This window comes from Podarcis pityusensis, assembly GCF_964106645.2.
Source record: "Podarcis pityusensis genome assembly, chromosome: 2".
NCBI classification, from domain to species: Eukaryota; Metazoa; Chordata; class Lepidosauria; order Squamata; family Lacertidae; genus Podarcis; species Podarcis pityusensis.
In genome coordinates, this window is record NC_138029.1 from 106,920,549 (window position 1) to 106,947,325 (window position 26,777).

Here is a 26,777-nt window from a genome sequence, read left to right on the forward strand (position 1 = left end):
ATCAAGGGAGATTTACTACCCAGGCTTCCCCCTCCTTTCTCTCTCTCACTGTTTTATTTTTAACCATTTCCATTATTATTATTATTACACTAATGTTGTACCTTGTTTAAAATGTCAAGTACTTTAGTATCACTGATGTAAAATGCTTAAATGTTAAAGAAAGAGTTGGGGGAGGAAAGATTTGGAAGGTTTTCATACATTAGAATGCTGCTAAACGAAAAGGGAGAATGTTTGTTCATCTTATCTATCAAGAAAAGGGCAAGGAAATGTGGGTTTAAGTAGGTGAGTTTAAATCAGCATTAGAAAAAAAACACTGGCAGCAGATGGCTATGCCTCTCGTTTGGTGTGTGCATTTGGTATGTGTATTTCTGCTGCTCATGACTGGTAGAGAGTGAAGAATAGGAGATCAGATGCAAAAGGAAGACTAAGAAGTCAGGATGCAAGAGGTAAAGATTTGAGGTGTGGGTGAATTTTTAACTACCTGATATTCATACATAAGGCCAAAGACTGTCTCCAAGAGCTGATGGAGAGTAGAGCATACTCCTCACAGTAGTTTACCCCACACTGAGTTACAACTACAGTGCCCAGAATTCTTTGAGGGGGAAATGTGCTTTGACTGTGATTTAAAGGTGTGGTGTGTACACAGCCTAAGTTCCCAGCAAGGGAAAAGCTGCCATTGCTGCTAAAATAATGGAAAAATCAATGTGGAATTTTGCAGCTCATAAGGCAGCACTCAAGATTACAGGATGTATCTAACGGAGGAGCGAAATTTCCATTTTTATATTTGGCCTAGCATCCATATGCCTAAGGCCACTCCTGTTTCCTGCCTGGGATGCTATGGTTGCCAGGCAACCATAGGCCTTGCTCCCTAACCCTTTTCTTGTGGCAAACGTAGTGGACCAGTGGGGAGCAAGTGGGGAGAAGGGAGTTTGAGTCATCCAGAGTACCTCACTGCTTCTTGCTGGCCCTGTTCAGAAACAACTGCCGGGATCTGAGTCAAGCATTTCTGTCCTATTATAGAGTCTAAACATACCATGCACCCATCCTGCTGTACAAAATCTCCCATCATTAGAGTGTCATTTCTGAGGAAATGGGGACATTGAGTAGAAACCATCCCTCCCATACAGATCGGAATTGATTTTTTGCAGGGTTAACCTGACCTCAGCCAACCCCCTTAATTTCATCCCATAGACTTCTTTATGGTTCAACCCCTTATTTAATAACCTTCCATTCATGTGCAGGGCTTAATTTGCACCAAGGCTTGCCAAGGCTCAGGCCTGGAACATGTGAAGTAAGGACAAAAATGAGGGAACACTTGAGCCAGGGCAGAATGCATTTATCTTTTCACTAAGGCTCAGTACACACTATACTGGAGCTTTCCAAACTTTCCATGACGGTCACACACTTTTTAGACATGCATCATTTCGCGGCACAGTAATTCAGTTTTACTAGCAAGCCGGAGGTTAAACTAACCCCTTATAAGAGCATTTGTGTGACACACCTACACACTGCACCCGACACACATAATGTGTCATAAGACACAGTTTGGAAAGCTTTGCACTGACTATACCTCCAAAGCCCATTATCTCCCTCAATTAATTCTGGGCACTGTGATTTGTTAAAAGTTGCTGAGAATTTTACCACAGTGCCCAAGATTCTCTACAGGAAAGAATGAGCATCAGATATTCTTCAGAGGTAGAGTGTGTATATAGCCCAAGTGAATACAAAGCATCCCAGATCCCATAGATTAGAGGGGAATACTTCCAGATTAGAGGGAAGCATTTCTAGACACACTTAGTCATCTTTTTCTAGAATATAAAGTGTTTGTGAAGCCTTACAAACAGCCACAGACAGCATTTATAACAAACATTGAACTCACCCATGTCCCTACAATCGGGCTAGGCATCCCCTCAGGATCTGAGGGGAGCCACGTAAAAGTGGCCTGTCCCCTCAGTTATTTGAGCCGCCACCTGAAGCTAGCTGGTACCTGGGCATAGGGCTTGCCACCCATGTTTACATGGTTGCCAAGCAACTATTATATGCGGAAAGCATGGATTGTTAGATCAGGGACAAGATGTCTGCCTGATGCTCAATGTGACATTTCAGCCCATTCTCTGCTCTTGAGAAAGAACTTGTATTATTAAAATATGGTGATTAGTACTCAGACAGTGTTTGGGGTAGTCAGAAGGGCAGGTAGATAGGGTTGCCAACTGCTCTTGAGACAAAATAAATAAATAAAAACCCTTGCCTGGCTTGTTCCAGTACCTTTGAAAGGGGTTTACTTAATAGGAATCAAATACCAATAGGTGACGGGTGTTAACCAATCACTTAAATAAATAGTCACAACTTTAAAATGGCACTTTGGCTTGGCACTGAGATTTGATCTTCAGCAGACATTGTCATACAACTTATATTCAAACTTATTTCTATAATCATGAGGGATAAAACATTTGCTAGGTTCTGATCTATCATCTATCTATCTATCTATATCTATCTATCTATCTATCTATCTATCTATCTATCTATCTATCCATCCATCCATCTATCTATCTATCTCTATCTCTCTCTCTCTCTCTCTCTCTCTCTCTCTCTCTCTCTCTCTCTCTATCTCCATACTGCTGTGTGCCATAGTGGAACATATGTTCTTTGAGATGGACTAGGATTACGATACAGTTACGTGTGCCACTAAAATACATCCTCGTGAATGTCTGCAGAACCGTAGCCGTAGAACGGCATCTTGTCACACAGCCATACTCATTGGATCTGCCTTAAGAGTGTGAATTTACGACCAAATAAGCATTTTATATGGTCAAGATCAGGCTTCCTCAACCTCGGCCCTCCAGATGTTTTTGGCCTACCAACACCCATGATCCCTAGCTAGCAGGACCAGTGGTCAGGGATGATGGGAATCGTAGTCTCAGAACATCTGGAGGGCCGAGGTTGAGGTAGCCTGGTCAAGATCCTTACCCACCACAGCCATTGTTGTAGAGAAGATGAATGGATTTATGAAATAATAACTTTAAATATTAAAGTTATGGCTTTTATGCCAGGTTGAACATCAACCTTTTTAAGTGCCCAGAAAAAACTACGTGTTTTTGTAGAAGATTTTGTAAAAAAGGTGCTGGAAGGCAAGGTGCTTAAGAACATCCACTAAATAGGAGACCAGTTGCTTTCAGGCAACTTCATTGCTTGTTAATAGATTAAAGGCTTCTTGTGTGTCACTACAGAGGGGGGGAAAAATCCACTTCCTTCAGATATATACTTGAAGACAGTGCTTGACAATAGCCCTAAGCTCTGTGCTGTGAAGGAGAGAAACTAGAGACTATAACAGTGAGGTTAGCTGTCATAGATGGCTATGAAGGAAAATGTCCTTCTTTAATGAAATGTTACCTTTTTGCACAGAAGCCCACTGAAAATATCAAATCTCATTTTCTGAGCCCCAGAGATCCAGCCAGCAATCAGCACAAAACTGAATCTCCACAGCCACTTCTGAAGCAGGGAACATTCTGTGTAATAGCAGAAAATAACACAACAAACTGGTGCCAAATCTCGCTGAAATTGTACAGTGCCAAAGCAACTCATTATTTCTTAACGTGTATGGAAATGTCTTCAATAGGAGCCAATGAAGCTTTGTAAGAATAGCATGGAGTTTTGTCATAGTCTGTGGGATGGTGATAAAATAATTTAATAGAATAATTTAATAGAATTTTTTGTTGCGCAGATGGCCAAAGGGAAGAATCCCACAAAGAAAGGGCAAGAGAACAACAAAGCAGGTATGCAGCATTTAGTGCCTACACTGGTTGGTTGGTTGGCATCCGTCTGTATCGGGAGACTATGGAGGAGTGTGCCTTGGAGGGTGAGGTATGCACTGATAAAAGCATGAAATCCATTATCTGGCATAGATTTTGACTTGTTGAGAATCTACTTTCGAAGTCATTTTAAAAATGCAATTATAAAAATACATTTTCATATTTCACGGTGGCAAAGGAAGGCTTAATTATTTGCAAGTCAGAAGCCAGAGGGGGGGCTCTCCAAGCACAATTATACTTGGTAAGGGGATATGCTTGTGTTATGCATGGATCTGTATCTTTCACCATGATTCTTAGGCCCTATTCCAACTGTGCCTCAATATACTCTCAAACTCTGTTTCTTTCAGTATGTGTTTCTTTCAGTATGTGTATTATTTGCTGGCATGTACATAATTTGCACCTGTCCTGAAATATATTTAGCAGATGATTAACAGACTATTTCACACACACACAAAACACACACGTTTGTTTTTGTTAAATAATTTTTATTAATTCTCAGTTTCAAAAATCCAAGTGTGTGTGTGTGTGTGTGTGTGTGTGTGTTAAAGTGGATGTAAGAAGCTTTGGGGTTCTGCAGATCATGCTATTTGGGAACGAGATTTGTATAGCATACTAAAAACGATATTTAGTCTTATGGTAGATAAATTTTTAAGTAAGTTTTTTTCTGGATATTGTGGAAATGTATTCTTGAAGGTAAGGCAGTCTAATGGACTCACAGGATCAGTATGCACAGCATAGCAACTGTGGTCTAAAGTGAGCAATGGTAGCATCAATTTCCTATATTATTTAGTATCTCTTCTGAGAGGTACTTTTGAGCCTACCTCCTTTTTAACTCTACCAAACCCAGCAGGGAGCAGGAAGAGCCCAGAGTTGAACATAAAACTGATCTTTTTTCACATGAGTGTCTTAACTCAGCTCAGCTCAAAATATAATTGGGATGTTAAAAAAAACAACCCTGTGGCGGGAATGTACATTCTCTTTCTCTTTCATGTTGTATCCTTCTACTTTAACAATATTGGCATTCACATGTAAAAGCTGAAACAGAGCATACCATCTCTTCAGTTTGCACAGGTTGGCATTATGGTGTACCATCATACTCAAGAAATAACTGTATTGAAAAAAGAAAGGAAAAATAAAAGAAATTACTGTATCTAGTAATAGTAACACCAACTTTTCATTTTTTGGGGGGTGGGATCATTACAAAGGAAAAAAAAACAGATAAATATTATTACTCCCTTTTCAACTCTTTAGCAGGATATTGAAACAATGAATAGTTAATAAGTCATTACATCTGCATAACCAACGCTGATAAACTTTCCCTTGGAGAATATGTAGCTCATGGATTATTTACCCAGTTGTTGTGATGGGAAAATTTAGCTCCCTCTAATTTCCTCACTAAGTGAAATTCCCATGGTGTTTATATATTACAAACATTGGTTTTGCTTGCATATTTGCATGCCCTTCTGACAGCAGGAGAAAACCGGAAAGTCTTACCACCCCAAGGCTAAAGTAAATCATTGATTGCATAAATTACAAGCCCACAATGGGTAAAGCTTTCACTTTACTCTCTGTAAAGTCAGTATGAATCCTACAATTCTTGTGCCCAGTACGGTAGAGATAGTGACCAAAGTTCTTCAAGCTGCAATCCAAAATACAGGTAACTAAGTGCTACTGAATCCGTGGGAGCGAAGTTCTAGGGAAAACTTGAACAAGATCAGACTCAGGCCCGGCTCACCCATGAGGCAACTGCTTCAGGCGGCCGGATCCATGGGGACAGCAGATCTGACCTCCAATATATGCATTGCCTGCTGCTACTGCAGTAGTGGCAATGGCTTTGGCACACTCCTTGGAGGCTGGATCTGTCTCTTTCTCAGCACCCCCCACCAATGCCGCCTCTACAGCAATGTCTTGGTCTCCCTCCCACTCCCAGGGAGTAAATGGTGGGGGCTGCCCTCTGGGGTCTTCTGGGCTCTGCGGCCACCCAGCTTGATTCTGACCTGGCTCCTTCCCCCCAACCACCCTCAATGACCTTTGATTCCCATTTCAGCTGTTGGGTAAGGTTACTTTGATTCCCCTCCACCTTGTTCCTGGTGTAGATCTTCACTCACCCCCTCTTCCCTGGCCAGTGGATGTGAGCGCCATGTTGTGGTTTGCCTCAAGTGCCAAAAGGTCTTGGGCCAGCGCAGATCAGGCTGTATGCAAAAGAACAAAAAACTTATCAAAACTTAAGACACCACACTGCATCACTTCAAGATTGATTTGGAATTTGTATTTTACACTTCACTAGGAGAAAAAATGCCATTTGCCTACAGGCAAATCAATGGAGCACAAGAATGCTGGATATGGATTGAGTGAAGGTCCATGGGGCAATTTAACTAGACTGAACTTTGCCCTTTTCCAATATGGTGTGGAAAAATATGCTATAGCTTCTTCTGTCTTTATATCTTTTAAAGGAAGCCAGTTTGCACAACCTGTTTTGAGGGAATGTTTCAGACTCCTATCTGTTGGAATGAGATTTCCTACCTTGATTTTGTTCTTTATGGCATAAACAGAGGTTAGTAAATGGGGAAATTGCAAGCATATGTTCCCCCCACTTTCACCCAGTGAGAAGCAAGCTCAAAGCCACGTCTTAATTTTTGGAATATCAGGGGCTGCCTGCCAAAACTCACTGTATTTCGCAAACCTTTGTTCTGCCCTTTGTCGGGGCTTACTGCAAAGCGCTTTGTGTAACATAAAGGAAAAAAGAATGGGAATCCTGAATCACAGGGGCTAGGATTAATGGAATGGCTCATTAGGAACCTAACAATGTCATCCTATCCCCAATTTATGCTTGCTGGGTAAAGTAGGATTGCTCCCAAATCCCCATTCACACTGGCAATCAAAAAGGACACTTTTTGCAACAACTCTTCTGTCTGCGGGACTGACAGTGCCAGGGGGGATGTGGGTCGAATGAAGGGCATGTTGATGGAGGAGCAGGAATCAGGATCCTATGCTTGGATCATATCTGCTCACACCCAGTTTGAATAATATCATGTCTGTATCTCTTTGGATTAGCCACTTTTTGTCTCCTGAATCAGACGTTTCTGTCCTTTGAGAGGAGCACCTTGTTCTGCCCCCATTTCTTTAATGACCACACAAGTGTCAGCTTTTTGGGGTGGCTTTGCATAAAAATTATGTGGACCACCTAGTTACACTACAGACTTTCATTTGTGTTCTAGCAGTTTAACTGTCATGGCTCCACCCCACCCCCCCAAAAAAATATTGGAAATTGGTGAGGTGTTAAAAAGTCTGTTAGAAATTTCCTAGCCTCTCCCTCAATTCCAAGGATTGTAAGTAGAGAGAATGAATATTAAACCAGCTTTGAAGCAACCTAATAGGTTTCAGCTCTTTCTCTCTGACTTTCAGGCTGTAAGCTTATATACCCCAACCTGAGACTCAAATACACCACTGGATTCAAAGGAAAGGTACTTTTACTTCTGAACAGACATGCATGACCACCCGGACATTATTATTGTTATTATCGTTATCATCATTATTATTCTTCACATGAACTTTTAAGAGACTGTTCAGAGCTAGGCAACGGGCAAATGTAACTTTTGATTTACATTTATATGCACTGACTTAACAATTGTGATTTTTGTTCCCTCGTGACTTGGCTACCATTTCTTTACACAGAAAAAACGGGACTGCTGAGGTCTTAATATTCGGAGTAATGGGGTTTCCAGGTTGTTCTTTCAGGGGATGAAGAGTCCTGAGATCTCTTGAAACAGCAACTGAACGTTGTGAGGGGTTAGGTCTTCCCGAGTGGAATTTCTCTTGAGGAGGAATCCGATTTATTTTTTAAACAAAGCAGTTTCAAATAATAATGATGATATGTCGGTACATGTAACCCAAGTCTGTGGTGCTTCAATCTTCCCGGGGCTCTGAAAAGACGGTGAGATTAGGAAAAACAAGATTGCCCGCTCCCAAATGGGGAGTTCCGGCTGTGAAGGGAAGGTGGAAACGAGATGAGGACGTTTCTTGTGAGGGAGGCGATAACGTCAAGGAACTAAAATACTTATTTTTATTGAGGCGCTGCCTCTCTGTGGGGGGGGGGGGGGAGGAGACTTGTGCGGGCCTTGTGCGATATACTTTGCGCGTGGACCACCATTAAAACTTTAAATATATATATAGCGAGGATCCCTCGCTGCGTGAGGGAGAACCGTGAGGGAGCCTCTCGAGGCGCTTCGCCTGAGGAAGAGCGTCAGGCGCCTCTCGCGCGCTGCGGAACAACTCCCCGCGCCCACTAAGCCAGGGAAGGCGGAAGAAAGCAAGGTCTGCTGAAAGAAAGGAGGAGGAGGCACGTTAACTTTACAGTTTAAACAAATGCCTGCACGTCAGCTCCACACACCCAGGGACATTTCTCAAAGGGGAGGGAGGAGCTGCATCAGCAGCCCAACCCCAAGAGGGGAGACGTGCTCTCGCCTCAAGTCCCTCTTGGTTTTACATTGGCAAGGGAAGGGATGCGGCAGGTTGCAAATCATGCAGAGGCAGCAATGGTTCTTCCAATACCTCAAGCGCCTTTCAGGCACGAGTGACTTTGTAACAGTGTGGTGTATGAACCGTTCAGGGCGTCAAAAATAAAAATAAAAACGTCAAAGCGACGCCCATGGGACCTGCCACAAAATGGTGCAGCGTGGTGGAGCCGCCTTGCAGAATCTTGAATTTGGTTTTCTGCCCAACCGACAGCAGCGCCCTGTGGCCATCTAAGCATCAATGCATTACCGTATTTTAATATTTTGTTGGAAGCCGCCCAGAGTGGCTGGGGAAGCCCAGCCAGATGGGCGGGGTATAAATAATAAATAATAATAATAATTAATATTATCATTTTTTTGCGAGGGGTGTTTTGCCCCTTAGTTTTTCCTTGTGGGGGTATTTTCCAAAGATGCTGATGCATGGGCATAGCCAGAATTTTTGTTTGGGAGGGCAGGCCTTTTGTTAGGGGAGGTGCAGAACCTCAGCTATGTCATTTTATTGATTTGTATTGATTTAGGTGGGGCAACTGCCCCCTGCCCCCCCCTGCCCGGCTACGCCCATGTTCTCATGCTTTCCCCCCAAGCATGCTGCTATCAATTTCCTCTCCTTTTGTCGGCAGTTTTGCCAGGGAAACAATTTGCTATTGTAATAGGAGGGCACATGGGTCATAACTGAGTCCTGATTTTTCTGTGTGCATGCTAAGCATATTAGCTTCCACACATTTTTTCAAAAGGCATGTTTTTCAAATCCAAATTTCTTTTTTCTTTTTCAAATATACGTTTCTATTCCAGGGCTTTTCATCTACCCCAGTTGGAGGAACTTGACACACCATATATTTAAAGCACATCCCTGCCCCCAAGAATCCTGGGAACAGGAGTTTAAGGTGCTTGGAACTGTAGCTCTGTGAGGGGTAATCTGTAGTGTTTCATATGTATTGTGTATACAGTCATACCTCATGTTACTTTTGCTTAATGATACGTTTTTTCAGGTTGCGACCCGGAAGTACCGGAAAGGGTTACTTCCGGGTTTCGCTGCTTGTGCATGCACAGACGTGCAAAATGATGCCACGCGCATGCGCAAAAGCAGCGAATCGCAACCTGTGTGTGCACAGACGCGCCACTGCGGGTTGTGTTCTATTCATGTTGCGAACGGGCCTCCGGAACGGATCCCGTTCGCAACCAGAGGTACCACTGCAAATGTGTTTTATATGTATCGTGAACTTGGGCAATGTTTGTTGTTTTGTACCTGCCCTCAATCACTTTTCCACCCTCCATTACCCTTCTTGGTAGTGGCGCCCTCCCTCTGGAATGCCCTCCCTTCAGATGTCAAGGAAATAAAAAACTATCTGACCTTTAGAAGACATCTGAAGGCAGCCCTGTTTAGGGAAGTTTTTAAGGGACTGATGTTTTTGTTATGTTTTTAGATATGTTGTAAGCCACCCAGAGCGGCTGGGGAAACTCAGCCAGATGGGCGGAGTATAAATGTAGCAACAACAACAACAACAACAACAACAACATTTAAAAAAGAAGAAGCCAGGAAATGAGTAAAAGCATTATCAATTTCTATTTGTTAGGAAAAGTTGATACTGAGGTCTCTCACAAGAATAGTATTTGACTTGCATAAGGTTTGTGCAAGAGTAATTAAGAAGCCTTCCACAAGAGCTCTTTTATTATTTTTTAAAACAACAGCAGCAGAAATCCTGATATATGGATTGTGATTACAGTTTCCTTGGTAACCCCACACATTTATTGTGTGGTGATCATGAGAGAATTGCTCTTCCAAATTGAGGGTGCCTTCAACATGTAGAAATCGGTGGAAATAGATGTCTTTCATTTGGTTTTGGGGACCTCCAGAAATAAAATGGCTGTAGGTTGTGTTCAGCTGAAGAACAAAGAGAATCAGATATGGTGACAGAGGCCACTCATCAAAATGTCACACCGTACATGTGACAAATTGCCCTCCAAAAAAACCCCAAAAGAAAAGCCAATGTATAATGGGCTATTTTTACATATTGGATTTTCTGTGGGAAGTGAAAAATCTAGTTTACATGTAAACAAACATCTATGGGCTGGCATTCTGATGAAGGTGACTTCATCTTGAAGCACCCTGTATTTCACTCCTGTTGATTTTTAATGCTGAGTGGCACTAGAATCTTGACAATAACAACAAAGCCAAAGCAATATATTTGCCTGGGTAATATCCATTCTTGAAGCAAGGTGGTCAGCAATTTACTTGGAGATCGTGTCTTGTTTTAGGGTAGTTTCTTCCACTGCCTAGCTTTCATGGCAGTCGTGGGGGAAACAGTTGTTAAAATTGATGCCTTGATGAAACAGTGTATGAGAAGAATAATGTACCACACTGCAACATTCACATATTTCTCTTTATGTTTTAACAGGCAAGCCTGGGAAATGAATCCAAATCTCTGGAATGTCAAAGAGATGTTTAGCACTCCTATAAAGATGGGGTAAGCAGGTTATTGCTGCCATTGTTATAGTAGCATTCTTGTGTCATTATCGTTGACAATGCATAAATTCCAACCATGGGTTCCAATTCTGGTTTGGACGCTATAACTAACCCTAACTATAGTTTGGGCCTATAAAGCCTTAAACGGCTAAGGACTGCAATACATCAATGAAACTACCTGGACCCTGAGATAATCATCTGAGGCCCCCTTCTTCATGTGTCTCCTCCCATGAGAGGTCTGCAGGGTGGCAACACAAGAACAGGCCTTTTTTGCAGTGGCTCCTCATTTGTGGAATGCTCTCCCCAGGAAAGTCTGGCGCCTTCATTATGCGCCTTCCTCATCAACCAGGCCTTTGGTTGATTAACATGTTATAACCCTATTAAATGTGTTTGGGGGGTTATTGGTTTGTTATGGGTTTGTTATTATTGTTTTTATCAGGTATGTTGTGCTTTTATATTGTATTTTTATGTTGTGAACCGCCCTGAGATCTGCAGATGAAGGGCGGTATACAAATTGTGATAATAATAATAATAATAATAATAATGTCAGTGGCATGCTGGGGATCATAGAGTTGGAAGGGACCCCAGAGTCATCTAGTCCAGTCCCTTGCAATGCAGGAATCTCAACTAAAGCATCTATGACAGATGGCCATCTAACCTCTGCTTGAAAACCTTCAAATGAATGAGAGTCCACAACCTCCCAATGGAGTCTGTCCCGCTTTCGAACAGCTATAATACTACTACTACCACCACTACTACTAATAATTTTATTATTTATATGCCACCTGACTGAGTTCTTCCTGATGTTTAGTCGGAATCTCCTTTCTTGTAACTTGAAGCCATTGGGTTGAGTCCTACTCTCTAGAGCAGGAGAAAACAAGATAAAGAAATCTCCACATAGAAAAGCTCCTGCTGGGTCTTCGAGTATGGTTTTTGAACATTACACTGCTCAGAGCACTTATTTGTGCGTATCAGAGCTATTTCATAATGTGCAGATTAGCTCTTAGTGATCTGGACAGCCTAGTGTCCTTGCTTTTAGAGAAATAAGGAATTGCTGCCTCTGTGAATTGGCTCGAAAAGCATTTCATTAGTCTAAATTAGAATTTACAATGCGATGCGTGATTATGCAATCTGAAGCCCACGACCTTGTGATTTTTAAAAAAGGGCATCTCTAGAAGTAGGGCAGACTGCATTTATATGGTTGATATGAGTAGTATTTAAGGTGACATGCAAATACATCCATCAAATGGAAGGTGATGTATAACTTGTTACTTTTTCTGAAAATGTCTGATCTTATATCATGCTACAAGAACACAGACATGGTAATATATTTTAATTTTACTTGAGGGGGAATATTAAAATGTGTGGAAGATACTGTTTTACCGCCAGATTAAATTATTCTAGGCTTTGCGAGCATTTTATCTCTGTAATTTCCCTTGTGCTGTTTACAGTACAAAGCTTATTATGTGAAAGGGCCTCTCTAGTCATGATGAAGACAGTGCTGAAATGAATCATGATGCTCAGAATACAATTTACTCATTATACAACCGTGGAGCTTATTCTACTGCATTTATGAGCTTGCTTATAAGTATTTCATTTAAGAAGTAACAGAAGAATAGGTTCTACATCTAGGATGTAGCAAAATATCCAGTGTTTTTCCTGTTGTAGACATGGAGAGAAAGCAGCGGCAGGGCAATTTATAAAAGTGAGAGGAGCAAAGTAGCAATCTTTAGACCCATTTCACAAACAGATTAATTCCCTGTGTAACACCAGCACAGCCACGTGACCAATTTGGCCCACTGAGCATATGCTCTCTAAATTAACCTTCTAAAACTGTCACAAAAATTTACCAGTGTACACACTAAATCCTCTGCTATTGTGCTTTGCTATGATGGCGGATGAGGAGGAGGATTAAAACAAGAAAATAAATTAATAATTTATTTGCCAATTAAGGGAAATGTACTCACGTCAGGCAGGCGAGTTAATAGAATTTTGTAAGGCAGAAGGAGTCAACAAAGCCAACATGGAGAACAGTGTGATTAATTTTCTCTGGCATGATTTACCGTTTATTTAAACACATGCTGCTTAATTGTGTTACCATCTAGTAGTTTTCAAGGTCTGTTTTTTTTAAACAAGGCTTACTAGATTCATATCTAAATCAATTTTAATGTTTTCTCCCAGTGTAAGGATAGCACAGTTATATAGGAAGACTCATAAGGGGGCATCAGAACCTGTGGCCCTCCAGATGTTGCTGGACTCCAACTCCCATAAGCCACAGCTAATATAGCTAGTAGTCAGGGATGATGGGAGTCGTAGTCCAGCAGTATCTGGAGGGCCACAGGTTCCTCACCCCTGATTTAAATACAGTGGTACCTTGGGTTAAGAACTTAATTTGTCCTGGAGGTCCGTTCTTAACCTGAAACTGTTCTTAACCTGAGGTACCACTTTAACTAATGGGGCCTCCTGCTGCCGCCGCACGATTTCTGTTCTCATCCTGAAGCAAAGTTCTTAACCCGAGGTACTATTTCTGGGTTAGCAGAGTCTGTAACCTGAAGCATCTATAACCCGAGATACCACCGTAATCCAAATGCTCGAACCTTCTGCTACAGCCAGAAGCAATATATGATGCTCACAGGAAGAATCTGCTCCCTCCCTATCTTTCCCCACCACTTTTAAAAATAAATAGTTATTTGAATCAGGTAAACACATATGACATAAGTCAGCTTGTTCACACTATGATCATCATGGGAGTCAATCAGAGGATGACATGCAGGGTGGATGTGGAGTAATGTGTGGTGATTAGGGCAGATAGTTAAACTTCAGGTCAGGTCCAGTCCTGTGGTACAACTTGGTGAGAGCACTGCCTGTTTTTTTTATCATGAACTGCCCTTGTATGCAGTGATTGCAGAAACACCATTCCAGGGCTAGAAAAGGGTCTCAATGACAGAGGATGGAAACGTGAAAAGTGCTAGCAGGGATGCTAGTGCCTGAACCACAGATGGTATCAGAGGAGGCCAGATCTCCCCCAGGCAAATAGATTGCCCTCTCCACTGTCCCCTATTGCTGGACTTTTGTGCTTACTACAAAGGAAGATACTTTTCACATACTGGGAGCCTGTGTGGTGTCATGGTTGGAGAGTTGGGTTAAGACCTGAAGCTTGCTGGGTGACCTTGCACCAGTCTCTGCCTCTCAGTCTAACCTACCTCAAAGGGTTGTTGTGGGGATTAAAAGAGGGCAGGGAGAGCAATGTATGCCTCCTTGAGCTCTTTGGAGAAAGAAGTGTGATATACAAGAAATAAATAAATTTAGAAAGGTGTGTTCCATATGGGATAATGATAGCCCTTAAAACCTGTTTTTTGGGGGGACGACGACATAGTGGTGCTGTCAGTTTAGGACTTTGAGGCAACTGTCCAGGGTTCCACTCAGCAGAATTAGCAAAGTTAACTGCACTAATATAGCTCTGAATGTACAAATCTAAGGCTCTTTCTCTCATCAAAACCCTATTCCTGAAGCCCCAGTAGAACATCCCTCACCAACAAGAGTTGCTGCTTCACCAGGGAATGGAGGTGGGATAGCAGTTACTGTACATAGGAGCTTGCTGGATCAGGCCAGTAGCCCATCTAGTCCAGCATTCTGTTCTCACAGTGGCCAACCAGATGCCTGTGGGAAGCTTGCAATCAGGACCTGAGCACAACAACACATTCCTCCCTCGTATGTTTTTCAGCAACTGGTATTCAGAAGCATACAGCCTCCAACCTTTGCATATAAAAACTGTCCTGCTCCCTTCACTAGCCCTCAGGGTGACCTAAGGAAAAAGAAATCTGGGGCGGCAAGTAAAAGGTCAGGCTACTTTAAAACCAAGTGTCAGTTTAGTCCAGCAGTCTGTCACTAACAGCAGCCAGCTGCCTCCAGAATCTCATAGGCAGGTGATGGCCTCTTTGTTGGAATAGAATATGTAGTTCTGGCATACTGCATTGAAAAAGGCTGACCCATACTGTATGTTAAAACCACGCTGATTAAATGACTTGGGAAGAATTTTTATGTGAATCCGTTGTGACTTTTATCAAATATCAATTTCCATTACTAATGTAGGATGGAGGGAAAGTGCACAGTTGTAGGTGGTATTCATTCCCTTTTTAGATGTAATTTGTGCATAGCATAGAGCTTTGTCTGCATCTGGTACACAGCTGAGTTCATAGTCTGATGTTATTATATTTAAAACAACATTTGCATATTTATTGCATTTCTGCAGTCATATGCTTCCCAGTCATTTTTCTGATGTGTCAGTACTCCTGTTCCAACATGGCTGGCATCCTATAAATAGCAAAGTGAAATATACTCAGAGTCGCAAAGTGATTTCATGCTCTTTATTCAGCTCATAGTGGTGAGGAGGAATGAATGAATGTCCCCTCACAGTATCTGCTTTATATACATTATTTACACAATGGGCTGCACATGATTGGCTAATTCTGGAATTCTACTGTAAGCCAATCAGGTTGTGGATTCACTTCTATCTGGAGCAGGATTGGGTGGTTCCTGCCAACCAATCATACTGCTGCATTGTTCTAGGACCAATCAGACTGCTGCATTCTGAATCCTATTGTTCTAGGACCAATCAGACTGCTGCCTTTTGGATCCTATTGTTCTCAGTACATAACACCCCTCCCCTCTAAGTTCCAGTCCTGCCCGGGAGGTCGCATTCATAGTCCTCAAGGTATGCCGGCGGCCTACGTGTGCGTTGTGGCCTGGGGTGTTCCCTGGTCCGGGCTCCGGGTTCTGGCTCGTGTTCCAAGGATGCTGGCTGTGATGCGGCTGTTTGGTCTGGTGCAACCGGCTCGCTCAGTCGTGGTTCTGGTTCCGGTGTCCTTTCGGCCTCACGGGTCCTCTCTGTATTTACTGATTCTGCCTCTCCTGCTGGCCCCTCCTGCTCTATGGGCCTCACTGCCCCGCTGTTCCCTTGGGACTCCTCTGACCTGTCCTCCTCCTGGTTTTCTCCCGGGAATCGTCGCCGTATCTGGTCGCAGTGGCGGCGCCAGCATTGCCCCCCATCCGTTAGCACCTCGTACGACACGGGGCCAGTGACCCTGGTGATTGTGGCGGGTACCCATGCTGGGCCTGCCCCAAAATTCTTTGCGTACACTGGGTCCTGGGCCTCGAAGGTCCGGGGGTTCCTGCCTTCCCCCACCACTACCTCATCCTGAGCTCTATCGGGGTGAAGGCGGTCCAATCTGATTGCAAGGCGCCGACCCATTAGTAGTTCAGCGGGGCTCCGGCCAGTCGTTGAGCTGGGGGTGCTGTGCTGTGCTAGAAGGAATGTGGCAAGGCGGTACTCCCAGTCCCCTTGCGTCATGCGGCGAAGGGTGTCCTTGGTGGTCCGCACCATGCGTTCTGCTTGGCCATTGGTGGCAGGGTGGAACGGCGCCGAACGGATGTGGCGGATGGCGTTCTGCGCTGTGAAGGTTTGGAATTCTCCTGACGTAAATGCAGTCCCGTTGTCTGAGACGAGAGTGTCAGGGAGCCCGTGGGTTGCAAACAGCCTGCGTAGTACCCGGATGGCTGCGGACGTGGAAGTGGACGGTACCAGTGCGACTTCCAGCCATTTGGTGTAGGAGTCCACCACTATGAAGAATGTTTTCCCCTGAAAGGGGCCAGCGAAATCCACATGCAGGCGTGACCATGGTGCTCGGGCGGACTCCCAGGACTGGACTGGGGCCCTTGGGGGGTCTGGGCGGGATTCTTGGCAGGCCTGGCAGTGTTTGACCCAGGCCTCTATCTCTCCATCGATCCCCGGCCACCACACATAACTCCTGGCAAGGGCCTTCATTCTTACTACCCCTGGATGTGTCTCGTGTAGGGCTGTGAGGACCCTTTTGCAGAGGGGCTGGGGAACAACGACTCTGCTTCCCCATAACAGGCACCCCTTGTGGGCCGACAGTTCATGTTTGCGGGTTGTGTAGCCGGCGAATTCTGGCCCGGGGCTGCTGCTGGGCCATCCCCTCCACACCCAGTCCAGGACCCGGGAGATGACCCTATCTTTCTTGGAATGGTGTGCAACTTCTTGTGCCTGAATGGGGCGGTCGGGAAGCAGCTCCAGGCTCATAACCTCTTGTGCAGGTGCTGGGTCAGGGCCTGTTTCCGGTAGTGGTAGCCTGCTGAGGGCGTCCGCATGGCCCATCGCCTTCCCAGGTCGGTGAATCAGTGCATACTGGTAGCTGGCAAGGAAAATTGACCACCTGAGGACGCGAGGAGACAGCACTTGGGGGGTCTGCTTTTCGGGGGCAAACAAGCCAAGCAACGGCTTGTGGTCAGTCACCACGGTGAAGGGCCGCCCGTACAAGAAATCATGGAATTTTTTTACTCCCTTTACGATTGCCAGACCCTCCTTGTCGATTTGCGAGTAGTTCCGCTCGGTTGTGTTGAGTGTCTGGGAAAAGTACGCCACCGGTACCTCTCTTCCATCCGGGAGTTGGTGCCCCAGGACAGCTCCAATGCCATAGGGTGAGGCGTCGCATGCTAGCACCACCGGCAGCCTCTCGTCGAAGTGTGCCAAGACCGAGTTTGAGACAAGCAAGTCCTTGACTGCCTGGAATGCGGCCTCCTGGCGCTGGCCCCACACCCAAGGGGCCCGCTTGTCCAGGAGTCTGTGTAGGGGCTCCGCTACCGCCGCCTTGTGGGGAAGGAAGGAATGGTAAAAGTTCAATAGTCCCAAGAAGGCCTGAAGTTCAGTCTTGCTCTTGGGCGCTGGGGCATCACAAATGGCCCGTACCTTGTCCCCAGTCGGGTGGACCCCTTCTGCGTCCACCATAAATCCCAGAAAGTCCACCTGAGGCACTCCTAGTAGACATTTTTCCCGCTTCACCTTGAGACCCGCCGTCTGGAAACGGTGCAGAACGGTGCGGAGGCGGTCCTCAAACTCCTCTGGTGTGGGGCCGGCAATCAACACATCATCGAAGAAGGGGGTGACGCCAGGAATCCCTTTAAGGAGAGAGTCCATTATATTCTGGAATATGCCTGGTGCCACGCTGACACCGAATTGCAGCCGCTTTACCCTGAACGCTCCTCTGTGCGTCACAATCGTCTGTGCCTCTGCTGTGGCCTCATCTACTGGCAGCTGTTGATATGCTTGGGCCAAGTCCAGCTTGCCAAAAATTTTCGACCCAGCCAGGGTGGCAAGGACATGGCTGACCACTGGCACTGGGTATGCGTGGGCCGTGAGGGCCTTGTTTATGGTACATTTGTAGTCTGCGCAGATGCGGACCGAACCATTAGGCTTGACGGGTGTGACGATTGGGGTTTCCCAGGGAGCATTAGGCACCGGCTCCAGCACTCCTTGCTCTACGAGTCGGTCCAATTCCTCGTCTATACGGGGTTTCAAGGCGAACGGGACCCGGCGGGCCTTGAGCCTGACCGGTCGTACTGCGGGGTCAAGCTGTAGCGCAATGGGGGGGCCCGTATACTGTCCCAATTTCCCATCGAAAACCCCTGGAAATTCCTTGCATATGGCGTCCACGTCCACTTGTAAGCTAGTGTGGTTCACCCCGGTGACAGCTAGCCCCAGTGGTCCAAACCATGCCAATCCCAGTAAGCTAATGTAGGGGCCCTTGACCACAAGCAAGTCCAGTTGCCGCGTCCGCCCTCGGTATTGCACCCTGAAGGTCCCCACCCCCATTGTGGGGACCTTACGTTTCTGGAAGTCCCGGAGGGTGAATGGGGCCGGCCTGAGTTTGGGACCCCCAGTGGGACACAGTTTCCTTAAGGTCCTTGCCGAGATTATGGATAGAGTTGAACCCGTGTCAAGCTCCATGCGGCATGGGGCCCCCTCTATCTGTACCTCTACATAAATTTTCTCTACGTTGGGGTGGGGCAACTGGTATACCTGGAAGTCCGTGAGCTCCGTCGAGTTGCCTTGGTGCGTTGGGCCCCGGGACCTGGGGCTCTTGGATTGGTCATCTGATGCCTGGTGTCGGGTGGGCCGAGCCCGACACACCCGGGCGATGTGTCCCGATTTTCTGCACTGCCTGCACTCTGCGTTGCGGAAACGGCAGGTCCTCCTCTCGTGACTCTCCCCACAGCTTGCGCAGTTCCCTCCTTCTCGTCGAGGCAGCTGTGGTCTGTGCGCTGCTTGAGTGCGCTGCTGTACTCGGTGCACCTCCTCCCTGTCGGATCCTGAGTCGTCGGTGAGGTCTTCATGGTGGACCCTCGGTTGGGATGGCAGGCTCGGCCGTGCCTCTTGGGTCGACCTCTCGGCAGCTTCTGTTGCCAGGGCCTCCTCCAGAGCGACCTGGAACGTTAGGTCCTTCTTAGCGTAGAGGCGTCGTTGCAGCTTCTCATCCTTCAGGCCACCGACGAGGCGGTCACGAAGCATGTTCTCCAGCTCTGAGAAGTTGCAGAACCGGGCGGCTTGGCGGAGAGAGGTCACAAACCCAGTTATGGTTTCCCCAGGGGCTTGCCGCTTTGCGTAGAAGGCATTTCGACGAGCCACCACTGAGGGCTGCGGCGAAAAGTGCCCCTTCAGCTGTTCCATTATTGTTTTGTATGGAACAGTAGCGACGTCTTCAGGCGCAAGGAGAGCCCGGGCGATTTCAAACGTCTCCTCTCCGCAGACGCTGAAGAATATCGCCCTCTTCTTGGCGTCTTCTTCGTCGGTGACCCCTTTGGCTTCTAGGAGGAAGGTGAAACGGGAGGCGTACGCTTCCCAGTCTCCAGATGCTGGGTTGAATGGCGAGAAGCTGCTGTTGGCTGCCATTCTGAGTTCCTTGTGCCCCGGAGCTGAAGCCTGGATACACGGTGCGAGGCAGCGGTGCGGCAGTTGGCGGTGCTGCGGTGCTGTGTGTGGCAGTCAGCTCAGCGGGATCCCATCCTCGTCGCCAGTGAAATATACTCAGAGTCGCAAAGTGATTTCATGCTCTTTATTCAGCTCATAGTGGTGAGGAGGAATGAATGAATGTCCCCTCACAGTATCTGCTTTATATACATTATTTACACAATGGGCTGCACATGATTGGCTAATTCTGGAATTCTACTGTAAGCCAATCAGGTTGTGGATTCACTTCTATCTGGAGCAGGATTGGGTGGTTCCTGCCAACCAATCATACTGCTGCATTGTTCTAGGACCAATCAGACTGCTGCATTCTGAATCCTATTGTTCTAGGACCAATCAGACTGCTGCCTTTTGGATCCTATTGTTCTCAGTACATAACACAAAGATTAAAAGCAAAAGCGCTGTTTTGTTGGAATAGGGCCTCTGACATCAAATAAGCATGTCGGTGTTTAAGCTGCAACAGAAAAGCACGATCTGAAAGGATGAAAAGGGAATGATCTGGCAAGCCTGGTAGAAATCAATCCTCAAAATGTTCTCTAAACTAGGGGATAGCTAAGGACACAGAAGTAAAAGAAGAAACTTACTCTTTAAACATGTAGATTTAAATGAATGGCTTTGTTACATGCAGTATGTTAGGGTTCTAAACACACCAAAGGCTCATACCATGGGTCTTCAAAGAATTCTGATGATTTTGAAGAAGTTGCAGAGAGAAAACAGTTTTGTATGTGTTAAGTTGTGGGTGAACATATCAGACGACACAGTGATTCTTCAAACAGCTCTTGTTTATTCACAGGCCAGAACAGAACTGAACTGAAGGGTTCAGTCAGCCTGCTTATATAGAGCTCCAGTACAACGTAACTGTAACAATTTTCTAAAACTATCCAATCACTGAACGTCACTTTCGATCCCTTATTTTTATAACTATCTACATTGTCCCCTACTGGCCCAGGGTGAGAACTTCAGTACATAACAGTATGAGCTTCCTGATACTGGGGTTCAGAGGATGCAAAGATTCAGCTTTACTCATTCTTGCTCCGTTGAGGAAGCATAATACTGCTGCTGATGTTAGCTCAGTCCAGGACTAGGACTAGCCCTGTCTAGGATGATTGACAGAGTAGCAACATAGACCCCATCTGCCCTATCCATTTAAAGCTATATCATACCACTTTAACCAGTCACATCTTCCCCCAAAGAATACTGGGAACTGTAGTTAGTTAAGGGTGCCAGTAGTTGTTAGGAGACCCCTGTTCTCAGTAAGTCACAATTCCCAGAGCGGTTTGACAGTCAGTCCCTCTTCCCAGGGAATTCTGGGGATTTCAGCATCCCCCAGTTTTCTGACGTTCCACCTATAACCTTTCTACACAACTGTAAGCTCATTTTAAAAATAAATAAGATTTTCAGGATGATGCAGGATTCACTGCCTGTTTCCAAAGTTCTGTCCTTATATAGAATTGTAAAATACAAGTGACCCAAGGCATAAGTAATAACAAAATAATCAGTTACATCAAATTTGCAGTTGCTGCTGAGAACTCTTGACATATTTTCCACTTCTGTTCATTCTCCTTATGTAATTTCAACCAAAACCTCAGACATTTAAATTTGTTGGAAGAGGGGAATGATCAATTATATTACTAGCAACATGAAAACAATATTTCTGAATGCCATGAGAAGAATGATACAGGCCTTAAATCAGTCATACTAGGATTCCATGTTTTGTGGCTTATCTCTTTCTGATGAATAGTGGAAGTTCCTCTGCCTCTAAATGAACATTCATCAGGATTGCCAAGCATTTAATACTGTTTTGTTATGGAATTTAGGCAGTTTTGGGCATGATAAAGAACCAAATATATTTTGGCTGTGCTGTATGTTTTTAATATATTGTCATTTCTATTTTTCACACTTGCTTTTTCTGTTTTCCTGTTTCAGGCCTAACAAACCATTGAACTGGACCAGTGATTACAGCAGTATGAGTGACTCTCAGTTCCTTTTTGGCTCCCAGTTCTGCCCAGAGAATTCACAGTCATCACTGACCCCACTTGAATTGAGACAAGAAAAAAGTTCACAGCAAAATTCTCAGGATGTGAGTCTGATGTGTAATTTTCTATGCTGGTAATTTTCTGCCTTTGGGGAATTAGTAAAAATTGAACATTATATAGAGTTTGTTATTACATTGCTTCCTGCAGAAGCTCTATGCGGCATATTAACCTCACAACAAACGTGGCTGTGTAACCCATGACAATTTATTTCTAGAACCAATGGAGTCTGAATCTATGTAGTCCACATGCAATCTAGATCTATTGCATATTTTTTACCCCCTGAAAGACACCTCTTGAGAATCTATTTTCCTTCTGAAAATAAAAGCTCATGGCAAATTGATTTTGCTTTACTTCACAATACATCCATCCCAGAAAAAGGGTGCATTTTTAAGTTCAGAATAGAGTAGTTGTTTTGGAAGACGATAATCAGGCATCCACACAACATGACCAGTCCAACGAAGTTGATGTTGAAGAATCATTGCTTCAACACTGGTGATCTTTGCTTCTTCCAGTACACTGATATTAGTTCGCCTGTCTTCCCAAGTGATGTGTGAAATTTTTCGGAGACACCGTTGATGGAATCTTTCAAGGAGTTGGAGATGGCATTTATAAGTGGTCCATGTTTCACAAGCATATAGTAAAGTTGGTAGTACAATAGCTTTGTAAACAAGCATTTTGGTTTTCCTGTGAATGTCCCGGTCCTCAAACACTCTGCACTTCAATCAGGAGAAAGCCGCGCTCCGCCCGGAAACCAATGTCTCCACTGTGGAAGGACATGTGGATCCAGAATTGGCCTCCACAGTCACTTACAGACTCATTGTTAAAACCGTGTTTATGGAAGACAATCTTACTCGGCTACGAGTGATTGCCGAAGAAGAAGAAGAAGAAGAAGAAGAAGAAGAAGAAGGATGACTGTATACCAATATCACAATCACTACTTCCTTCTTCATTACCTGGGACACATGCAGGGAGAAAAAGGCATGGAATAACTCAATCAAGGGGAGGGGTTTCAAATGTGGGAGACTGAGTAAGCTGCTTTGGGGTACAGAAGTGTGGCTAGGACGTGCGGACCAAGGAGAAAGAGGAAGGCCTGAAGAGATCCTGATGGACTGGAAATTTGCTTGAAAGGAATAAGGTGTTACTATACTGGTGTTGGGTTAAAAGTGTAATTGTGTTTTATTATCGGTTTTTGATTATGTGTCTTCTAATGCCTTTGCTAACATGTTTGTTACTTTTCTACAGGGAACTTGTATATTGCTGTTTGCTTGTATATCTTGGAACAGATGTCTTGTGGGGTGTGGGGGGGTGTGGATAGTTAAGAGCTTGGGGGAAAAGGCTGTATGTAGAGACCCTTCTAATCCCTGGATCCAGAAAGTGTTGAAATATAAGGCAGGTGATCACCTTGGTGATGGGCCATTAAGAGAACAAAGGAAAAGGGCCCTGTGTGAGTTAGCAAATGGGTGGGGCTCCTCCCTCAACTTGTAGTTAGTTAGAAGGAAAAGGCAGAGATTACAGTGATATGAACTAGACGAAAAAGAAGCAAGCGGGAGAGAGGCAGAACAATGTTCGATTTCTGTTTGAATCCAAGGCTATAGCTATGAGAGAAACAAGACAATTTTAGGGTGGTAATGCTGTGAACCCCTCCATCATAGGCCCAGGTTGTAAATATGTGTAAATAAACCATATATCATAAAGACACTGCAGACAGTCTCAGCTGTGCCTCATTCCTAAACCCTAGGTGAGTACCTGGAATCCCTGGAATTTCACACAGCTCAGAGATTGGGGTGGTGTGCAATGCTACAAAATAGTTGCTTCTCTGATACGGCTAGAGGCTACTTCTACATAAAGAAGTAGACTTCTGTAACCATATCCTTAAGCTGATGGGGAATCACATGCAGATATGAGCTCCATTGGGAGGAAGGCCAGGCGTCTCCAGCTAAACCCAGTAGTTGGAAGTGTGTGTGTCTGTGTAGCCATTTTTTGTGCTGTTCTGAATAGTATGCCTATACAACTCATTCGTCATTTTTCACTGAAATCATGCTTAAATCAGGGTACATCCTCAAGGGTCAGAACAAAAAAGAAATCTAGAGCTCATCGAAACTTCCACTTTTCTCAACTCTTTCCCTGGGGGAAAAGCTGCTCTTTAGTGCTGAATTGGAGTAAACATCAGTGAGGTTTCTGCAGACTGACATTTGGTCCAATTTAGTGCTAAATAACACGTTTTCCCTGGGACAACAGTGGGGCAAGCAGAAAACTGCCCAGAGCTGTGCTTTCTAGGTACAGGACAAGCGGAAGTATGGACGAGCCCCTAATGTTCGAGATTCAAAAGTACAATGTGGTCCTTTCTGTTGTCCTGATACTTTTTGCCCCATCTGCACTTTGTAAATGGATTGTCCTACATTTTTGAAGATGAAAGAGAGTAATCCAGCAGGCTAGGCTTTCTGCTTAAATTAAAGATCAAGGGAGTGAGGTTTCCATTTTCTTCTGCAGTGGTTTGGTGGATTAAAAGCAGGCCTTTTCTTCCTGAAATGCCAACAACTCATAAGAACATAAGAAGAGCCTGCTAGATCAGCCCAATGGCTCATCTAGTTCATTATCCCATTCGCACAGTGACCAGCCAGATGCATATAGCAAGCCCACAAGCTGAGAGCAACAGCACTCTCCTCTCATGTACATGCTTTTTAAAAATGAATTGGTGGTTTAGAAAAAGGAAGGAAGGAAGGAAAGAAGGAAAGAAAGATGCTTTACTCAAAGTAGTTCTGCCTGGAGATTCCAAGGGATTGAGTTGAAGATGTTTTGCATCACAAAGCTATACCCCTTGCTTTCCTTTCCATTTTTACTGAATTGTATTTTAACATACCATGTGTTAGCTGCTATAAAATCTTTCTGATTGAACAGTGGAGTAATTTTTTTAAAAAAACAAATGTACTTTCCTGAAAAAGAGCCTGTGTTTCCTAGTGAAAGTGTAGTTGCTATAGCCTGGGTGATGCTTTATCTGTCTTTCTGTTAATGCATGTTAAATATTAGCACATGTTGTCTCTCTTTCTCTCAAAAACAGAATGAGCCCAGTATTTTTGCCAAATACCAATCTAAACCACAGCTCTTTGCAGGGGATGGAAAGGAAAAAGGACCATTTAATTTTCCAGCTGGAAGATTCAAAGGTGTCTTGGAGCAATTTGAAGAGAATAAGAAAAAGATCAAGGAAAAACACGATAAGTAAGCAAACAGCTGTGAAATCAGTTGACTCTCCCTTCTATTGAATACAATTGTGTATAAGTCCTACAAGATTTCCACCCCCCATAAATATCATTGCAGCTTGGCTAAGAAACTGTTTAGTAGAGAGGTCTCACTCCCACACTGACAGCTGTTGTTGTTTAGTCGTGTCCAACTCTTCGTGACCCCATGGACCAGAGCACGCCAGGCACTCCTGTCTTCCACTGCCTCCCGCAGTTTGGTCAAACTCATGCTGGTAGCTTCGAGAACACTATCCAACCATCTCATCCTCTGTCATCCCCCTCTCCTTGTGCCCTCCATCTTTCCCAACATCAGGGTCTTTTCCAGGGAGTCTTCTCTTCTCATGAGGTGGCCAAAGTATTGGAGCCTCAGCTTCAGGATCTGTCCTTCCAGTGAGCACTCAGGGCTGATTGCCTTAAGAATGGATAGGTTTGATCTTCTTGCAGTCCATGGGACTCTCAAGAGTCTCCTCCAGCACCATAATTCAAAAGCATCTATTCTTCGGCGATCAGCCTTCTTTATGGTCCAGCTCTCACTTCCATACATCAGTACTGGGGAAACCATAGCTTTAACTATACGGACCTTTGTTGGCAAGGTGATATCTGCTTTTTAAGATGCTGTCTAGGTTTGTCATTGCTTTTCTCCCAAGAAGCAGGCATCTTTTAATTTCGTGACTGCTGTCACCATCTGCAGTGATCATGGAGCCCAAGAAATTAAAATCTCTCACTGCCTCCATTTCTTCCCCTTCTATTTGCCAGGAGGTGATGGGACCAGTGGCCATTGTCCTCATTTTTTTGATGTTGAGCTTCAAACCATATTTTGTGCTCTCCTCTTTCACCTTCATTAAAGGGTTCTACTGTTAATGCAACTTCACCACCCTCTCCGCAGCAGATCACATTGTGCCCCCAGCATGGTGCAGACAGAAAGCCAGGAGTGGTCATGGGCTGCTGTGGCTCAAGAGCCAGTCACTGCATCTGGCGGATGCCCAGGGGCAGGACCAGCGGAAGGCCTTCAAAGGGTGCCACCCCTGGCTACAGCAGCTCTCTTCTCTTTCCTGTTGCCTGAATTGGTGCTTCCAAATTACTACTATTTTTGGATGGGATCCAATCACATACTGGCAAATTCAGGTTGCACAGTTACATTTGTATGAGAGGTCTTGCTCAGCAAACCCACTTCCCTGAAAGATTGGACTTTTTGCAACAAGTGACGGGAAAATGCACTGGAAATTGTGAGGTATCACTTGCTCAATGCAACACCATCTAACCTCCCCCACAAACAAATCAGGGTGAATGCTTCCTAAATAATCAGTGTCATCAAGCCTACCCAAATCAAGATGAGTACTGAATAAACAAGTTGTCTGAAAGCATTCTCGGTAGAAAAGCACTCCTTTTTCAATATGGGTTTGGCTTTCCCTCTGTACATAAAGCATAAAGATTGTGCTGTGTAGGCTACTGCTTTCTGTGTTTGTGCTGCTGGAGGATTTGATCCCCTGGCTACAATGAGCCCTATAAGTGTGTGTGTGTGTGTGTGTGTGTGTACTCTGATAGCCATTAGTGTCCTCAACTGCTACATGGGCTAGCAGGGATCTGTCTTAAGTTGCCATGTGACTTTTGAGAATTAGATGGAGCCATTCAGTATATCCAGTCCCTCTGGAAAAATTTTTTTGCTCTATAAGACTCACTTTTTCCCTCCTAAAAAGTAAGGGGAAATGTATGTGCGTCTTATGGAGCAAATGCAGGCTGCGCAGCTATCCCAGAAGCTAGAACAGCAAGAGGGATCGCTGCTTTCACCGTGCAGCGATCCCTCTTGCTGTTCTGGCTTCTGAGATTCAGAATATTTTTTTCCTTGTTTTCCTCCTCCAAAAACTAGGTGCGTCTTGTGGTCTGGTGCGTCTTATAG

General features: G+C 44.8%; 1 protein-coding gene and 1 long non-coding RNA gene across 19 annotated transcripts in view; one reads left to right on the top strand and one right to left on the bottom strand.

The window, feature by feature from the left end:
* Positions 1-26,777, top strand: part of IHO1 (interactor of HORMAD1 1) — a 55,252-nt gene that overhangs the window by 6,501 nt on the left and 21,974 nt on the right. The window contains exons 1-8 of one of the 18 annotated variants that reach the window (XM_080995773.1): positions 2,067-2,150; positions 3,722-3,773; positions 6,263-6,363; positions 7,215-7,273; positions 9,116-9,207; positions 10,720-10,788; positions 21,535-21,688; positions 24,703-24,860. In XM_080995773.1, the coding sequence (XP_080851899.1) occupies positions 10,733-10,788; positions 21,535-21,688; positions 24,703-24,860 (368 nt within the window). In that variant the 5' untranslated portion in view covers positions 2,067-2,150; positions 3,722-3,773; positions 6,263-6,363; ... (1 more) ...; positions 9,116-9,207; positions 10,720-10,732. Of the gene's footprint in view, positions 1-675; positions 749-2,066; positions 2,194-3,607; positions 3,633-3,721; positions 3,774-5,994; positions 6,364-6,392; positions 6,843-7,214; positions 7,274-7,618; positions 7,744-8,018; positions 8,149-8,613; positions 8,638-9,115; positions 9,235-9,838; positions 9,868-10,719; positions 10,789-21,534; positions 21,689-24,702; positions 24,861-26,777 lie in introns of those variants that run through there. The other 17 variants (XM_080995774.1, XM_080995775.1, XM_080995771.1 and 14 more) reach the window with 17 other exon arrangements.
* On the bottom strand, positions 3,923-7,570 carry LOC308471676. Its single transcript, XR_013983064.1, has 3 exons — positions 7,431-7,570; positions 5,918-6,001; positions 3,923-4,917 (listed from the first exon to the last, which is right to left on the bottom strand). It is a non-coding gene; the product is annotated as an uncharacterized lncRNA (long non-coding RNA).